This window comes from Poecilia mexicana, unplaced genomic scaffold (genome assembly GCF_051168715.1).
Source record: "Poecilia mexicana isolate PSO_F unplaced genomic scaffold, ASM5116871v1 scaffold_2, whole genome shotgun sequence".
Taxonomy (NCBI): Eukaryota; Metazoa; Chordata; class Actinopteri; order Cyprinodontiformes; family Poeciliidae; genus Poecilia; species Poecilia mexicana.
In genome coordinates, this window is record NW_028263371.1 from 31,159,972 (window position 1) to 31,178,915 (window position 18,944).

Below are 18,944 nucleotides of genomic sequence, written 5' to 3' on the forward strand. Positions count from 1 at the left end.
AAAAGGGATTGTTGAGAAAAAAAAAACCTTGCGAGAGAAAACCAAGAAATGTTTGACCTAGAAAAGCTTCACCAAGTGTGGGAACGCTTTTATTCAGCATAAACAAGGAAGCTGGATAACAATTTATATGGAGCAGTTCTGGAATTAACCTGAGTCCTTCATCTTCCAACAGGAAAACGCTGAACATACAGGCAGGGCTACAGTGGATTTAAAAAAAAAATCTAAATTTTAAATTTTCTATCCAGAGTCTGAGTTATTTTGAAACAATTTCAAGACTTGAAATGGCTAAAGTTGACTCTATAAAATATTAAAGTTGTTGCGCTGGACTTGCTTAGAGGCATCTTGGTAGAGGGGTGAAAACATGCATAACACTTTTCAGAATAATTTTTTTATACAAGCTTAGAAAACCTGTGGATCATTTTCATTTCACCATGATGCACTACTTTGTGTTGACCCATCACACTGCTGGCTGGATTAAGGTTCATTTTTTAAACCATTACTCTAAACTCTAGCAGCAGATCAAAAAAGATAACTACATCAAGACGCTTGTGCTTGTACTGACTAATATAACTGAGCTACATTATAAATGTCTGTGCCATCTTTCTGTAAGATTAAAAGGAAGCTGGTTACAGTGCATCCAACCTGCTGGGATCAAACACTTCCAGCTCCTGGAACATCTTGATCCCAGCTTTGACAGCGGTGTATAAACCCATGTTAACCATATGATCCACGCTATAGACGACATGTATAGCTGAGATGCAGGGAAGAAAATTTGCAAAGCAGAACTGTTGCTGCCGTGTATCCCCACCTGTGCGCCACTTCTGTAATTGAGGGCATCTGGGTTTTGCTGCGTGGACTCACAGCTGAAATGTGGCTCATTTAAGACTGTATTCCTTCCCCGTGTGATCAGGAGCGTTTATGTCTGTCACGACTGCAAAGTGAAACGCTCAAAATGAATCGTTCGCCTGATTTTTTTTAAATGTATATATATATTCCAAAGAGGAAATAAACTACGCTCACATGTTAAGCTGAACATCCAGATCGGTGTGTGTTTACCGTGGGTAAGAGCGGCTCCATTTGGGCTCCTTGGTCGGTGATGTCCATCTTTTCCCTCTCCTCTTCCTCGGCCTCAGAATATAACCAGGTGGCGACGCTGCGCTCCTCCTCGGCAAACCGCTGCTTTGGAAAGCGACCCTCACTTGATGCTGGCGTTTTCTTCTTCAGATTTTATTCTTCTCCCCTCCCCTACTGAGCATTCACCGGCCGGGTTTTCTCAGATGAAGGTAGCAAAGTGTTCCCGTCCTGGCCCCGCATCGTTTACGCACAAAGGAGGGGAGGCTGCGCTTTCCATTTTGAGCGCACACTTTTTATGCGGGGGTTTCTTCTGCCAGTGGGGGCTTATACCTCCATGTTTTCAGTCGTGCATGTGAGCTACTGGAAAGGCGTTTTGGTTTCTAATTCTGCCTTTCACCAGAAGATTTAAAACACAGTGGGTCATGTGTGGATCATGGGTAATAAGACAGAAATGGAACAGAAAGAATAACAGCCATGTTGGACCGCTTTCATGTTTGCATGACAGGGGAAATCCGCCAATCATAATGGCTTATTTTTCTAATGGTCGTTGTCAGCTCTTCGTGTTGGTTGTCTTATTATTCCCGTCAACATGCAGGCAATCTGCAGTCTTCTGTCAATCGCATCTCTGCTTCTTGTTGCGGCACGCAATGTTCCACCGGCAACTGGCATCCAAATCACCCCCGGATGCTGCTGGGTTCAAGTTAACACAATGGCGCCCTCTTCCGGTCACTTGTCAACCAAACCAAAATGTTTATTTTTGTTTTTTGTTTTTTTTTACTGTTCATGGACAACTATCAGCAGACTTTTTTGAAGTGTGACATAGAAAATATGTTGAAAAGGGCGTTGTTGTCAGACGAGCAAACCAAGCCACATTTTTATGATTACTTGTGAAAAAATGTCAAAAACCATGAATAATTTTACATCAGCTTTTTAATTATGTGCTACTTTGTGTTGGCCTGTCACATAAATCCCCCAAAACACAGTAAAGTTTGTGGTTGTATCATGACAAAGTGTGATCAATGTTAAGGCGTTGTAGAACTGTGTGACTTAAAAACAAATAAGCACATCATGCATTCCCTATAAAACATGGGAATGCATGAAAAATGACCACTATGGCTACAGTATGAGGATCATAAGGTTATTTGGACTTCACGGTCTTATTATCAAATAGTTTTTTTTAGGTGTAGACTAATTTGGGGCCTACAGATTGCAACTTTCATGTTTTGTTAAGAGAAAATATAGATAAGGAGTAGTACCCAGAATAGATTTGTAAATAACCACACACCAGTGACTGAGCTGTACATATATGAAGACGTCCAGTTAATTTTATAGTAGAGCACACAATGTTGAATAAGCTGACCACAGTTGATGAATCTCAATACTCCATTATCTAGTGTGTGTGGACAATGGAGTGGAAACGTTTACATACGTCTCCAAAGTACACAACAGGGAGAAAGGTCGTTTCCCCCAATTTCTGTTTCACGCACTAAGAAAAGCAAGACTTGCTTCTGTAGTAAGATCCTAAAAGAACTTTTAATTATATAATATAAAAGGGAATATGGTCCTTAACATTCAAATAATTGTCAGTTTATTAAAAGTAGACTCTACTAGTGAGATACTCTCCAAAACCTGAAAGACATTTGATTACAGTAACCAATCAATTACAGTTATAAAAGTAGAGGGAACAATACTGTGATTTTTGCAGAAACCTGACTGAAATGGAGAAAAAAAAATAGAATATATGGCCAGATATTCTTTGAGCAGGACTTTTGCAAAGACAGATTTAGAGATTGGTCTGCAATTGTTTGAAATACAGAGGTCACTTTCTTGTTAGAGTAACAAGGACAGATTTCCAGTCCAAGGGGATTTCACTTAAAGTCAGGGTTAAAAATGACAGAGTAACTTATAATTTAAGTTGCCATCTTTAGGAAGAATGGTTTAAAATTACAGCACTCAGGACCTCTGTTATTGTCAAGTTAAAAACCTCACTATTATCAATGGTTCTTCTACTTCAGTAAAATTGTCAGGTTTATACAAGCCCAGAAGAAATAAAATAACTTATAATTTAATTTCCATCATTTACTCTTTGACCAGTGCTGGGCTGGCATTCTCGTCTTGTTTAGTTGTTGTGGAAGACGGTAAGATCCTGTTTGGGGAGGCTTATTGAAAACAAAGACGAAACAAAACTTACAGCCATGGCAGAGACACAAAAGGGGCAGGAAAGCTAAGCTGAGGATTGTGTTCAGGAAGGCAGGCAGAGCAATAGACAAGACTGCTAGAGGGCAGGAAAGAAAGAAGGAACAGAAGACATTGAGGAAGTAAGTGATTAGTGAAACAAGGACCAGATGAATCTAAAGAAATGGCAGAACATGGCCGGTGGACTGAAGAAAAACTGTCAAGTGAACATCAAAATTATTATATAGGAATCTGAGGGAAATAAACAGAAAACTAGAAAAGCAACAAAACATTTAAACACATGAGAATACTGAAAGAACAGAACAAAATTCATAGAATCTATAAACTAAAGGAGAATATAAATATAGAATACAAAAAAAAATCACAATACAAAACTCAAAGCCAAACTGACCGACAACACACAGATCATGACAGGCTGTCCTCCTCTGCACCAGTACCAAGTCTTTAATAATTTTTGTTTTCCAGTACTGCTCTGGCTTTGGCTCCATCAATCTTCAGAATCAGCTTTATTGGCCCAGATTATACACAAATAACAGAGACTGACTTTGTGGCACCTGGTTTCTGCAAATAGTGCTCCATAGTGCCAACCTGAAGGTACAGGTTTGCAGAGATGTTAGCTGCCCTTGATGAGGATCCTCTCTGTCAGATCCTGTCTATCAGAGTGACAGGTCATTACTAACCCTGTGATGGTGTGCAGTTAGTCCTTTTGTGTGGGTGAGTATGTTGGAGGTGTGAATGTCTGTTTTGCAAACCTGCAGAAGAAGCTGCTGTGGTCGTCAGCCAGCTGCGGGTGTCATCATAGGTTGAGGGTGATGGGGTTCATAGGTGGTGACGTCATTCAGGTTTCCAATCTTCTCAGAAACTCTGACCAGTTATCTTGTTCCTGCTGAAGAAAAACATTTCCAGAGCGTAACGTTTCCAGCACCACGTTCCATAACAAAGAAAGCGTGTTCGAGGACAAACTCAAAAGACGTCTAAGCTTATTAGTAGAACTAGCTACACTTGGTGTATACTGTTTCACTTGATTAGTGAAATTAAACTTTAGAAATTAATGAAGCTATGTGTAAGACCCAGTGCTACCAAAAGACACAAACCATCCACAATTGCACACAGTTTTGTACTTCAAAGTCCTATATCTGTGGTCTTTGTTCAAATGAGGTAAGAGCATCCAAACTTCACATCCTCTTAAATGTATTTTGCATAAACAGCACCTTTGGTGCATCACATTGGTCTCTTCAGAGTTTAACTCACTGACACAATTAATCTGACAAAAGATTTTCCATTTGAAAAGCTGCACATTTTTTCCAAGTCTTTTCTGAAAATGGTTCAAGTCTCAGATCTGTTGGAAAAGGTTGAGAAATATACAATAGGAGACTTCTTCCAGATGCTCTTCAAGACGAGAGGGACACAAATTTTGAAGCTGCAGATCCAGTTTAGCAACTTCCTGTCCAGCTCAGTCAAGGATAGTCCCAAAGCCGTCTACAAAAGGAGGACATGGCTGCCCTGCCTTAGTGACCAGACCCAGATCGCTGGGGAAATAAGGAGACAATCCTTCAGGGGTGGCGTTTGAGTGTCATCTGGAAATCTGACACACAGAAATGATCTGATGGTCCAAAAACCATCTAGAGGTAAAGAAGGGGACAGGAGGTTGTCTCCTGTGCAATATGGCTTTCATTACATTGCTCCACTTACAACATAAAAAATTTAATTAGACATTGTTTTGGGGTCATTTGAAATGTGATGGACATGGAGTCAGAAAAGGGAGGGATAAAAAGAAAGAAAGGAAGGGAACTCGGGCAGAAAGTTTAAAGAGAAAGAAAGATAAAAATAGAAAAGGAAGGATAAAGAGAAGACAAGGTAACACCCTGTAAATCTGCTTCTACATGTGCATAAACAAAAACAAAACAGAAAACCATACAAAAAAAAACAGCAACAAACTTTGCATGTAATAACATCACTGAGACATACACAGTAGCAATAGGCAGTGCTTGTGTATAAAAGGTCTCTTGTTTTATTTAAAGGTATCAGAATAAAGGGGTCTGCATGCCACACTTTTCATATTTTTTGTAAAACCATTTGTGTACATATGCTTTCCGTCCAATAATGTATAATTTGTGTTGACGTGTCACAAAATTAAATGAAATGAAATGAAATGAAATTTTATTCGAACATGATACAAATATAAAAATAAAATAGTGCACAGTAACAAGAAGTGCATAAGAAAGAAGAGAAAATACAGATTTTTTGTTTCAGTTGTATCATGCTCAAAATGGGGTCGGAAGAAGTGAGAACTTATAAACTCCTACCCCTAAACACTTGAGACTTTAGAGTTCTACTGTCATTAAAAAAATCAAAATCAAAGTGGCAGTCAGAAGTAACAGTTACTAATATTTACCTATACATTTTCCCATTTTATGCTGGTTTGTCTTTCTAAACCCTTACACCAAGTTGTTATCTGCAATACACACCTTATTGCTTTCTGTCACCCATATGTGTATCTATTGAAAATTACCTCTTTGTACTTTCTTTTGAATTGTATTAAACTATTGCTTTGTTTTAAATCTTCATGTAACTTGTTCCATAACTTTACACCTTTAATTGAAATACAGAAGCTTTTTCTTGTTGTTCTAAAATTGCGGATCTTGAAGTTCGAGCGACCCCTTAAGTTATACCCCCCTTCTCTTTCAGAAAACGTGCTCTGTATGTGCTCAGCTAACAACTTTTTAGATACTTTGAACATAAATTGAGCCATTTTAAATTCTACAAGCTCGTCAAATTTGAGAATTCTGGATTTTATGAAGAGCGGGTTTGTATGCTCATAATAACCAACATTATGGATGATTCTAATGGCTCGTTTCTGTAGGACGGTTACCGGATGTAAAGAGCTCTTGTAATTAACTCCCCACACTTCACAGCAATATGATAGATATGGTAAAATCAGAGAGTTATATAGAATATGAAGTGATTTAGCATTCAATACATGTCTAGCTCTAGCCAATATGGATATACTTCTACTGAGTTTACTCTGTAAATGTTTAATATGAGGTTTCCAACTGATTTTGTCATCTATTATTAAACCGAGGAACTTATTAGCAAAAACCCTTTCTAGAGTTACGTCCTCTATTTGAACTTGGATTTCAGTATTTTTATAACAGTTCCCAAAGACCATGATTTTCGTCTTGTCCAAATTTAGGGATAATTTGTTATGGTCAAACCATATCTTTAACTTACTAATCTCTGAGGTGACTGTTGAGAGAAGATGCTCTAAATTGTCGCCAGAGGCTAGAATATTTGTGTCATCAGCGAATAAGATAAATTTTAATACATTGGACACTTTACTGATATCATTTATATAAAGATTAAATAAAACTGGTCCCAATACTGATCCTTGCGGTACTCCACAGACAGTCTCCTGCCAATCAGATTCCACATCTCCCAATTTCACAAATTGTTTCCGGCTCTTTAAATAACTCCTCATCCAGTCAGAAACTACTCCCCTAATTCCATAGCGTTCTAATTTTTTAAGTAGGATTTCATGATTTATTGTATCAAAAGCTTTCTTTAAATCTATAAATATCCCTACTGCCAGTTTCTTACTATCTGTTGCATTGGTTATTTCTTCTATTAAGTCAGTTACGGCCAGCGATGTTGACCGGTTTGTCAACATCGCTGACAACAAAATAATGAAATACCACTGAGGTTTGTAGTTTTAACAAGGTAAAATGTGAAAAAGATCTAGAGATTTGAATATCTTTGCAAAGCAGTGTTTGTAAACTCATGATGAAGAGATGTAAGCAGATGAAGAAATAGAGGGGCTTTACAAATTTTGGTCAAAATAATAATCCATCCATGACGAATGGTTGTGTCATTAATTTGGAGTCATCATATTTGCAACTTGTATAAAAATACAAGTTGCAAATATGATGCTGGAAGTTTCCTTACAAGCTATGGGAATGTCAGTCTGCGGCTGGCATCAGCACCGAGGCTGTTGAGATGTCAGGATGTTGCTGCTGATGATCCGGATCCGCCCAGCTCGGCGTCACGGCACCGACAAGATGGCCGAGATTACGGGTCGAAAGTGAGGGAGGAAACAAAAACATCTGTGAGCTGCCCCCCCTGTTGAAGACGCCAGGTTTTAAGCGGTGCTGAGGACTGGTCGGGGCGGAGATATAGGCTGGGTGCACCCCGGACTCCGGCTCTTGTTCTTGCCGGATGCAGACACAGTGCGCTCCGCGGCGGCGCGCGCAAGGACCGTTTATCGGGTCTTCTGGGAGCTAACCTGCTAACCATGTTTGCTATCTGACAGCATCGTTACTGAGACGTTGTACAATTACAAAGTGACACTTGGGCTCGTTCCAATATAAATAGCGGTTGCTTCTAAATAAGTTATCGGAGATAAGGTTAGTTACAGCAGCTCAACTTTCTAAAGCGACAAATTGGATTTAACGCTTAGCTAGCAGGTTAGCATGCTAACATTGCGGATTTCTTGTTTGCAGCTTCGCAGCTAGCATCTGCGTTAGCAGACGTCAGTTAGTGGGTTCAGCTGTTTTTGGACTCTTTGGGCTGTTCTGTGACTGTAAGGGGACTTCAGTGAGTGTTGGGAGGACGGTGGTGTCACAGTTTAACAGCAGCGAAAACTGTTCTCTTCAGATCTGGATAGCCAGGAATCCTACAGGATTAATAGCGTTGAAAGCATCACAGCCGGGGCGATCTAAGCCCCCGCGTTACAGGACGAGGAGCAAACCCAGTCGCCTTCATCATGGCCCATTCTCCCGTTCAGGGTAACCTGCCGGGGATGCAGGTAAGAACTGTTTTTTAATAGGCTCGTTTTACTTTATGCAGGGGAGGGCATTAGAACATACTGTACACTGAGTCCCTGTTGAGGGTTAATAATGCTGTGCACCTAAACAGCTTAGTGAGATGAAGCGTTTAAGGACCTTAGTATGGCTCGGAAATTCTCACGAGACACCTCAGGATTTAAAATTCTAAAAATGCCACGCCATGTAATTGAAACCCCGAGAAATGTTGCACCGTGCAACATCTCTGGGGGACTTCAGGGGTTGCCAAGTCCAGTCCTGAATATTATTGATGTTCCGCTGATCCAGCACACCTTGATAAAATTGTTCATTTGTAGGTTCTGTAGAACCTGATGACATGCTTACGAAGTAATCCAGCCATTTCTAAAACCTGTGTTGGAGCAGTGGCTCATCTAAAACATGTAGGATGCTAGTTTTTGGATACATAAACATTTGAATTCCTCTTTTACTATAACACGATTCAGAGGAACAAACTGTCTAAAGACGACAATTAAACCAGAATAAAGGGTACAACTGAGTCTGTCATTTAATCTCAGTAGGGATGCACTGTTCAGTTAAGACTTAATAGGGTTTTGTTTTTTGTTTTTTTAAGAAATTGGTGAGCAAACGGCATCAGACAGGTAGAGGGAAAGTTCTTAAGTTTAAAGCAGGATTGGGTTACATATTAAACCCTCAGAGCTGCTGAATTTATCATCTTTAAATAGAGTTCAGGACAACACTCAACCTACCTAGACACGACCAATCACCTAAACCAGGTCTTCTCAAATTCAGTCATCTGGCTGTGGTGTCCTGCAACTTTTAAATGCATCTCTGCTTCAACACACCTGAGTCAAACAATGAGGTCATTAGCTGGAAAACTTGACTACTTACTGAGGAGGTAATTAAGCTGTGTGGTTCAGGTGTGTTGGAACAGGGACGCATGCAAACCCCTGATTTTAAATTGACAGTGCTGAACATAAGTGCCTTTCTTAATGCTTTTTGTGGAAAATGTGTATTTTCTTTTCAGCAGCTTTTGATGTCTTTTCATAATAATGAGGGTGTCTCTTTTCAAAAGTCTTCTGCCTTAAAGTGGATGTAATGAGCATTTCTCTGGCCAAAAGAGGTCATAAAAGGAAGTTGTTTTTTGTCAGCGCCTACTCTAGTGTTTTCCACATAACAGCCTCTGGAGAGTTAAGTCATTTTAGTTCACTTCCTGTGGTACGCAAGTTGTTTTCTCCCCATTTCACTCTATGATATGAATGCCACAGAGAAATAGCCTATAGAACATTGTGGAAAATTCATTTCCTGGTTCAGTTTTTCTGTTGAATGTCATGTTTGAAGTCCATGATGGCTGTTTTATAGGTTAAGTTGTAGCCTTCAGCTGATTAGTGATTCTTTATACTGTCATCAACATACTAAAGGTTATCTAGGGATTAAACATAAAATGATAAATTTAGCAGTTGGTTTTAATTTTATTACTTTTATTTTGAACCTGCACGTTATCCAGTCATTACTCTTCCCCCTTTTACCTCTCCCGTGTCTCTCTCTTTACATAAACCAAGTGTTGCAATGAGTGAAAGAATGCCACCCTGCCAGCATTTCTGACTTACTCCCAACCTTTCTTTCATTCTGTTTATTATGATTTTTTTTATTTAAATCCACCTTCCCTCTCCCTTCCCCTTGCTTCTTCCCGTCAACGACCAGAATGTCCGAGTGGACCCCGAGGAGCTGTTTACCAAGTTGGAGCGCATCGGAAAGGGTTCCTTTGGCGAGGTATTCAAAGGCATCGACAATCGCACGCAGAAGGTGGTGGCCATTAAGATCATAGACTTGGAGGAAGCGGAAGACGAGATTGAAGACATCCAGCAGGAGATCACCGTGCTGAGCCAATGCGACAGTCCGTTTGTTACCAAGTATTACGGTTCTTACCTGAAGGTAGCCACCTAATTACAAATTCACAATATCCTCCAGTAATTGTTTACATTTTGCTACATCGTAGCCACATACTTTCATGTAGTTTAACTGAATTTTATGCGTTAGCTAAACACAAAATGGTGTGTAATAGTGAAAGGAAAGAGTATGTGGGCTGTCTCATGAAATCCAAATGTAGTACATTAATGTTTATGATTGTAATCATTACAAAGTGTGTAAAAAAAGTTAAACAAGTGGTTTTCCAAAGCACTGGACATATAGCACACTTGTTTTAGCTGGCATAGCAGCATCTTAAATGAGCTGATGGAATGAGATTTTCTTCCCTAACCCACTTCTTCCTTGTGAATAATCCCAAATTAAAAAAAGGATTAGCCTCAGATGATTTGAAACACCCACCTGACTACCAGACTCTTAATAGGGTCATCACAACTTATTCAAGTTTTCACTGGCTTGTAGGAAGTTTTGTGTTAAGAGTCTGGATTTGGGAGCCTGTGTGTTTTCTCCTTGCATGCAGCCAAGCAGTAAAGAGCTTCTGTTCTTTTTCTGTCTCCATCAATGCAGGACACAAAGCTATGGATCATCATGGAGTATTTGGGTGGGGGCTCTGCCCTAGATTTGGTAAGTGGTTTTTCTGTTCACACAGAAAACGTCTACTTTGCTTGTCCTTATGTCTTGTTTCTTTTTACTGAACTTCAACAAAACTCAGATGACAGATTAGTGACAGAGTCTAAAGCTATTTGCAGAGGTTTGTGCTTCAAAGACATTAGGAAGTTGTTACAAATAGGGCTGCATGTTGTAACCTAAAAAAATAAATAAATAAAAAGGGGTCTAAAGTATTGCTGCTTTAAGTTCCTAGCAAACCTACATCTCAAATATTGGGTAGTCTATGTAGCTTGGAGGGGAAAAAACTTCAACATTTGTATCTCAACTCTCAATTTCTAGCCAGAATTGAGAGTATCCTGCCCCTAGTGTTATGTCTTTGTCGCAGGAGGTTATATCCATTGCAAAGCTAGCTACTGATCTGAATGAAAGTGACTAGCATGCCTAGGCTGGTCATTAGTCAAAGTCAAAGAGGACTTTGAACAGTCCAGGTATTTTCTCTTTGAGTTGTACCTACACATGTCAATGACTTTGTTCTCAACTTGAATTTCTTTAGTTCAGGACATGGTGTTGCTTATTGGGATTTTATGTTTGGCCTACTTCATGTTGTCTGACATCTTCTACTTAAGTAGTTTCTTAACTCTACAGGTCTGGTAATCTAACCGTAGTTTGGCTAATGAAATGGTACAAAAAAATAAATCACAGTTGAGTTAGGATTTAAAAACTGAAGATTTATCATATTTGTGTTGATATGGCTAGCTTTTTTCTATTAAATAGAAATATAATTTAAACAAAATTTTGTATTTAAAATTACTCTGGTAATCTTTGTCACATTGTTTGATCACCTGAAACATTTAGTTGTGACAAAAAAACACCAAAGCGGTGAAATCTGCAAGTATGCAATAACTTTTTATGCCCACTACTATTAATACATCCCACCAAATCCAAGCTAGCTTAGAATTTTATCTACACATATTGCTACCATTTAGTGAAACGAGTAAAGTTCCCGATGGCCATGTGTCTCTGTTTGTTTTCCTGTCACAGATGGAGCCCGGCGCACTAGATGAGACTCAGATTGCCACAATCCTCAGAGAGATCCTAAAGGGTCTGGAGTACTTGCACTCAGAGAAGAAGATCCACAGAGATATTAAAGGTAGCTGACTAAATGGCTTCAGAGAGTGCATACACGCGAATATCATATTGCGCATTAATGTTATAGACATCCACTTAAGCCTTCATTCATTATACAGTCTGCGTTTCACCTGAGAATTCTGTTTGATGCCAAATCGATGTAGACGGACAGCTTTGTAAAGACCAAGAGTTTTTTCACCGTTAACGCTCTCCGTTTGTCCACAGCTGCCAATGTGCTGCTGTCCGAGCAAGGAGAGGTGAAGCTGGCCGACTTCGGAGTAGCGGGCCAGCTCACAGACACTCAGATCAAACGGAACACCTTTGTCGGGACGCCCTTCTGGATGGCCCCGGAGGTGATCAAACAGTCCGCGTATGACTCTAAGGTGAGTTCAAACAGAGCAAGCCTTTGGCACATGGAAAGAGTTACTCACTACTTTGAGTTGGTTTTAGGGCTGCAGCTAACAATTATTTTAGTAATCAATTCTATTGATTAAAAGGTTAAAAAAATTGGTACTTTCTGCAGATTTTTCAACTTACAACTAAAGTTTTAGTTCAGGGTAGCATATTTGCAAAGGTTTTTTTTTTAAAATCTTTGTACAGTTTTGACTTAATTATTGCTCTGAGTATGTTGTTTCAGCAAGTTATCAATTAATCGCGATAAATTTGATTAATCGTTTTAGCCCTTGTTGGTTTGTGACAATACTAAATAAATCCATTGAAAACAGAAGGCATCAAGGGGTTTGCATTCTTGTGCAAGACACTGTATCATTTCAAAGCACTGCTGTTATTCCTATTTCTCCTGCGCGTTCCAGGCCGACATCTGGTCACTTGGAATCACAGCTATCGAGCTGGCGAAAGGCGAGCCGCCTCACTCAGACCTCCATCCCATGAAGGTGTTATTCCTCATTCCAAAGAACAACCCGCCCACACTCGAGGGCAACTACTGCAAACCTCTCAAGGAGTTTGTCGAGGCCTGCCTCAACAAAGAGCCCAGTTTTGTATGTAGTCTAGCATAATTTCTGTATGTTTTGGCTCATTTCTCCAGACTGCATTGCCTCACTTTCTTTTTTGCTCTTTCTGCAGAGGCCGACTGCCAAAGAACTGCTGAAGCATAAATTGATCGTCCGCCATGCGAAGAAGACGTCATACTTGACAGAGCTGGTGGACAAGTACAAGAGGTGGAAGGCTGAGCAGTCCAGAACTACAGAGTCCAGTTCAGATGAGTCGGACTCGTAAGTGTGCTGCCGTTTCAGCAGGAAATATAGTTCATCCTTCATCTTTAGTTTGAGAGCTGATCAGACTCTTTGCTTGTACTGATAATTCTTTTGAAATGTCGGTCCAATCAGAGAACAGGATGGCCAGGCGTCAGGTGGGAATGACTTTGGCAGTGATGATTGGATCTTCACCATCCGAGAAAAGGACCCCAAGAAACTACAGAATGGAGAGGGACAGTCGGGGGGGACGGACCAGGTCAGCTAATGCGTTTGTAAAAAGTTATTTTTATAATGCTCACAATATGAAGCATCACTGGTTTTTAATTTCTTTATTTCTTTCCTCAGACAAAAGACATTCCAAGGAGGCCTTATTCACAGAGCCTGACCACGGTCATTTCTCCTGCATTAGCTGAGGTGAGGATCCAACCCTCAATGCTCACTGAAAAAGTCTATTATGTAATTTAATGAAATGTAATATTTTTTGTTGTTTTGTTTTTTTTGCAAAATGAGACTATGAAATTAGGTTCATTTTTATTTAAATGGGTGTACTTAGACTTTTCATTCTACACAAGCAAAGGCATTTATTGGCTTTTACTGGTTATGGTTAAGTTAACATTTGCAGCCATTTTGTTCGACTCAGTACTTTTTTCTTCACAGCGGATGGTTGTTCACAGGCAATTTCTGGTAAGCTTCACAGTGTCACACTGGGACATTACATACGTCACAAACAAACATTAGTGATTGGGTTACATTTAAAGCCTCAACAGAGTCCACACCTCCAGGAAGCAGAGTCCAGACCCTCTGGATGAAGCAAAGCGTAGAACAATGTCCGGCTGTGGAATATTACATTTTAATGTGACTTTTATGATTCAAGGGGCAGGAAGGACTGCTGGCCCTCGAGCATGTTCACGATATTAAATCTGTCTCTACATGAGACACTTTTCTAGAGATGGAAAAACAACCAGTGGTAATTCTTTGGGGCACTTTAGGAGACTTTAATATCTAGGAGGAAAACATACGGTTCCTTCCTCGTTATAAGGTCACACAATGTGAGTTTAACGGGTATGGATACTTCTACAAAGCGTTTGAACTGGTTGGGTCATGCTTTGACTCCCACCTCAGCTAAAGGCGCGGCAGGAGCAGGTGAACGGGAACCCCCTGGTCCTGGACGAGCTGAGAGCGGCCATCCTGCTGGCTGAAGAGGCCTACCCTGGCATCTCCGATTCCCTGGTGGCTCACATGGTGCAGAGGCTCCAGAGGTAACCGCTCTACTCATGTTCATATAGAATGCGGCTGAACTGCTCCGTTGTTGACCTTTTGTTTTACTTTTTACAGCTTCTCCACAAGCAGAAGATCTTCCTCCTCCCCCTAGAGGTTGGCTCTCTACCCCAAACCTGCTCTCCCAGGTCCCCACATCCCATCAACACCCTAGCCAGGTCAGAGGGTTAAACGTTGAGGGTCAAGTCATTCAATACCAGCTGGCTGCATTTGACCTCCACGTGAGGGGCGCTAACTTAGCCTGTTATTTAAAAAGAAAAAAGAAAAAAAACAAAAAAGACTGAACTCCAAAGTGGAGAACAGAGACACTTTGCAGAGCTTCTTTTATCCATTACTGAAAGAAGATGTTTGGAAGCTACGATGGTGCAGCAGGGGGAAAAAGAAAAAAAAGACTCAAAAGTGAGAGCGACCAGCTGCAAAAAAACAAAAAAAAAAAACAGCAATAGCCAAGTCTGTCCTTGGGCTTTTGCACATGTGACACTCCTCATGCCTCACACAGAGTCTCTGCATGGATTTTGCTGGATGAGGAGCTGAAAGTCTCCCTTCAGACCCTCCCCGTTCTCTAAATGCAGGCGTCATATCCCCAGAACCTATGAGAGCATGCTCGATGAACCTGCAGGGATGTTATCCAAGTTTAAAAGCTGTGTGTGTGTGTGTGTGCGTGCGCATGTGTGTGTGCGTGCGCATGTGTGTGTGCGTGCGCATGTGTGTGTGCGTGTGCATGTGTGTGTGTGTTTGGTTTCGTTTGTGAAACTCCCTGTTTAGGCAAATTGCAGCATTCTTAAAGAAACCTCAGGTAAAGTGCTTTAAGTGGACTTTGTCCTCCGAGGCAGGAGGGGGCGCCATGCTGTACATGATTACAAGTTATCATTGCGGAAAATAAATCACTGTGTACAAAATGGTCGATGCGCATTTTGTAGATACTGATTAAAGACAACGTAGGTATTTAAAACATTTCAAAGGTTACTCCAACAGAAAATGCCTTGCCTTTTTCAGCGTCCTAACATTCGTCGCAGATTTAGTTGGTTTCGTTTTACACATATGTGACAATTGTCTTTTTTTTTGTTTTTTGTTCTTTTTTTCAAGCGACCGAGTTTCAGTGTTTCATTTCAGCATCCTACAGAATCATTAAGTTAACTTTGTGTAGAAGAAGCAGAAGGAAAAAAACCTCTACCTGTATTCATGTTTAGGGAACTGAAAGACTTTAGGACTAGAATAAAAGGTAGTGGACTGTTACAAGGGAGGAACCACATTAAACTGATATCAGTTGAAGTATTTTCTTTTTCTTCAGTTTAGCAGTATTGAGAAAGTAAAGTGGAAATGAGGAAAAACTGGCAAAGAAAAGTAGGCAAGGGCCGGCATTGGATGGTTATGGTTGCCTTTAGTATTTGAACAAAAAAAAATCCAAACAAACGGAAAAGAAAGTTATTCCTAGAGGGTTTTCTATTTGAAAACAAAATTATATAAATAAGCTAGTTGACCAGCAGTGCAGGAACTCTGTGCTCCATAGACAACACCAGACGCTCTCTCTTAACTTTCATTAAAAGGACTTTTTACAACCTAGAACCAATCTGACGCAAAATTTTAGTGGTTTCGAAACCAGAACTTCCAGTACCGGCCCGTGTCTGACCACAAGAGCTCAAGCGCATCATTTATTCTGGCCAAAATCAAGCCTAGCTGCACAGTTTAGTCCATCTTCACCTCTTGCTATAGAAGTGCCATGTCCTCTCTGACGCTTTCACTAGTAGTATGATTTGCACCTTTGTTTTTTTTTTTGTTTTGTTTTTGTTTTTTGTTTTTCTAATTTTCAGATCCGTTTTGTGCACTTTGAAAGTGTTGAGTATTTAAAGACTCCTGTAAGAGGAAGTAAAAAAAAACAACAAACAAAACCAGTTGCTAATAGCCATGTTTTACTATATATATGTTTACTTAAGAGTTCCAGAATTTACTACTGTGCTATTGCAGCAATAATGTTGAGGAGTCGCATCAAGATGCACTTGTCAAAACAGGGATTGAGAAAAATTAAGAAATATCCAATATTTTTATAACAGCAAAGAGTTAAGTATGGAAATATGGAATGCTTTATGGATATGGGCATCTGCCTCTGGCAAAAAAAAAAATATCTATACCTTTCCGAAAAAAAACATATGCTACAGAAATAACAACAAAATGTGTACATTTGATTTCCTTTATTATAGCTGATGATTTATAGTACTGTATATAATCTTTGCTTGTGTCATTTGAAAATTCCCAAGTTAAATGTAAGCTTTTAAAGTGACATGAGAAATAAAGATCTAATGCTAACTGAGAACTTTGTTTGGTCTCTTTGCTGTGCATGTATAAAAGAGTGAATTCTTTTACATATGCACAAATAAAGAAGCATATTCATACACTTTCTCATTTTGTTTCATCACCACAAACATCCTTTTATTTTGGGGGACTTTTATCATAAACACAAAGCAGCACACAAGATTTTGACTTTATTAGCATGATGTATGTGCACTCTTTTTTTCTTTTACAAAACAATCTAAAAAGTGGATTTGTATTTATCCCCACAGCCACCACCAACTTAGTAACATAAACATACATTGACAGGAACTATTTTTTTGTTCTATTGTACTTTTTAGGCGTCATTGTTCTTTTGGAAGATGAACTAACAAGTCTTTAGCCTGTAGCTGCATTTCCATTGACCATAAAATTACGCGAATTAGAATTACAGAAATAAATCTGCTTAATGGAAACACGCCAATTTTGTAGAAAATCCCCCACATTTATCAATAAAGGTTTTTGTGCTAGGATGAGGTGATTTTGCAGTTGTATGGAAATTAGTGTATTTCACAAAACTGCAATGGAAACGTGGCAATTGTGAAATTGTGGGGGTGTTTATGTTAGTGGAATATTGACAAAGTTTTGTGCATATCTGTAATGGAAACGCAGAGACAGCGTTTCATTCAGGATCGTCCTGTATTTGGCTCACTTTATATTTCCATCAATTCTAACCTCTTCCTATTTAAAAGCATCACTGCAGCATAAAGATGCCACTACCATATTTTATGGCGTGGATGGTCTGCTAAGGGTGACGCGTATGCAGTGTTTGTTTTCCTTCGTGTCCAGCAAGTGCGGTTTTGTCTTACCTGCCTGGAGCAGCACTTCCCATCCCAGCAGGAGACGATGTTGGATGAAAATGAAGCAATAACAACCAGCAACTCAAAATACTGCACCAAGGAGAAACATAAAACATAAAATAAACACCTACATTTTGTAGCCTAATATTCAGCTAAGTATACAAATGCTATTTGTGGAGCAACTGAAATTTTTACATAACTGATTTTTAGAGATAGTCCTATTCAAAGTAATTACAGTATAAATTGGTTAAAGGCCACAAACTCATGCTCACATCCATTGCACTTGAAATGCTTGCTACAGCACTTGTGAACGCCCATTTTATTCTGTAGGTTTCCCCAAATAATATTTACAGAGATATTACACCTGAATTTTTATTTGCATTCTAAGCAGAAACAAAGTGTGCATGTAGTTTGACACCAACTTAGCTAACGGAATAATATCTATTCATTTGGTGTATTCAAACTTATGCTTTCAACTGTATGACATCAAACTAAAAAAGAAAAAAAACCTGTCATTATATTTAAGTTTTTGACATGACTTCTTTGAGGAACATTTATGTGACAATTGGTGAAGTTATTTTGCATTTAAAACTTTGAACAGAAAATGTGTGTAGGAATTAAGTTACTGTTAACCAGACCAATATATTTTATCTTGTCTCCAAGCCTGGTCATGAAATGGGCATTTAAATATGGCACTCTAAATCTCTCTAAAAATTATGAAATATTTATACTGCATATAATATTGTATCCCATGTAAAATATGAATTTTTGATGCCTATGCTCCTCGTTTTCTTTTTTTCACCTGTAAGGTCACACCTACAGCTCTAGCTAATCACTGAGAGCAAAGGTCACATACCGCGTATTTCCAAGTGTCCGCCATGCTTGTGTTTTGCTATTACCGTCATATTTCGTCCTCTTCGTGACTTCCTTGATAACATCCAAAGAAACGGTTTCAATTTATGAAGACGTGGTTTCTTCGAATTTTCCCGTTTTAGAGTAGATAAATGGTTACCTCACCCCGCGTGAGCTCAGTTTGATTAGAAGCCAAGTCTCCTGACAACCAATCACATTCCAGGAAACCTCAGGCGTGTTGAGATAGAAACATTGCTGCAGTTCCCCATATCCCCTAGGGGCTCCGTAGTAATCTGACAGATTTTACGTCTAGATATAAAATGTGTGTCATCATAACGAAAATGTTTATTGTTTTAACGAGATATTGATCCAGAATTAATTTCTTATCTCTGCCAGGTAAACACTTATGTAGTTAACAGGTGTTTGGACGGTCAAATTGGATTGCTTTCCAGCGTTACCTGAAGTACAGTAAGCGCCTCCAAAAGCTCCACCTGGCGTTTATTTGGCGTCACTACACGTTTAATAAAAGCCAGCAGACATTTTATAGGGGCCACCTGGCGTTCAAAAAGTACACCACCATGGATTTATTAGACACCTGAGCTTGATTAGAAACTCCGAACTATGATGTACCCTATCCAATCAAGTCAGACCTTCCTAAGAACTCACTGACCCTCACTACACACACAAATTTCCCGTGGATGCATAGTTAAATGTATACATGCAAGTTATTTATATTTAGAGCTCCA

General features: G+C 39.5%; 2 protein-coding genes across 6 annotated transcripts in view; one reads left to right on the plus strand and one right to left on the minus strand.

Annotated features, from left to right (window-relative positions):
- The window catches only part of LOC106907443 (sodium-driven chloride bicarbonate exchanger-like), a 47,627-nt gene extending 38,721 nt beyond the window's left edge, over positions 1-8,906 (minus strand). For 2 of the 4 annotated variants that reach the window (XM_088014540.1, XM_088014531.1), the window contains exons 1-3: positions 8,816-8,906; positions 4,023-4,156; positions 1,057-3,923 (exon numbers count right to left, since the gene is read on the minus strand). In XM_088014540.1, coding sequence (XP_087870666.1) covers positions 1,057-1,104 — 48 coding nt within the window. In that variant the 5' untranslated portion in view covers positions 1,105-3,923; positions 4,023-4,156; positions 8,816-8,906. Of the gene's footprint in view, positions 1-1,056; positions 4,157-8,815 lie in introns of all 4 variants that reach the window. The other 2 variants (XM_088014537.1, XM_014973140.2) reach the window with 2 other exon arrangements.
- Positions 7,299-16,532, plus strand: stk24b (serine/threonine kinase 24b (STE20 homolog, yeast)). 2 transcript variants are annotated; one of them, XM_088014544.1, is made up of 12 exons: positions 7,299-8,071; positions 9,771-10,001; positions 10,560-10,616; positions 11,643-11,751; positions 11,955-12,112; positions 12,542-12,727; positions 12,813-12,961; positions 13,076-13,199; positions 13,289-13,357; positions 13,601-13,627; positions 14,066-14,202; positions 14,279-16,532. In XM_088014544.1, exons 1-12 carry the CDS (start codon positions 8,030-8,032, stop codon positions 14,313-14,315), a joined length of 1,326 nt encoding a protein of 441 aa, XP_087870670.1. In that variant the 5' UTR covers positions 7,299-8,029; the 3' UTR covers positions 14,316-16,532. The 2 variants fall into 2 exon arrangements, with proteins under 2 accessions (XP_087870670.1, XP_014868424.1); XM_015012938.2 differs by lacking the exon at positions 13,601-13,627 and having other exon boundaries at positions 7,300-8,071.
- Positions 16,533-18,944: the final 2,412 nt, after the last annotated feature.

Coding starts and splice junctions, on each gene's coding strand:
- stk24b (XM_088014544.1), top strand. CDS start 8,030: ATGGCCCATTCTCCCGTTCAGGGTAACCTGCCGGGGATGCAG. Junction 13,358..13,600: donor TTTCTCCTGCATTAGCTGAG/GTGAGGATCCAA, acceptor TTTTCTTCACAG/CGGATGGTTGTTCACAGGCA. Junction 13,628..14,065: donor TTGTTCACAGGCAATTTCTG/GTAAGCTTCACA, acceptor CTCCCACCTCAG/CTAAAGGCGCGGCAGGAGCA.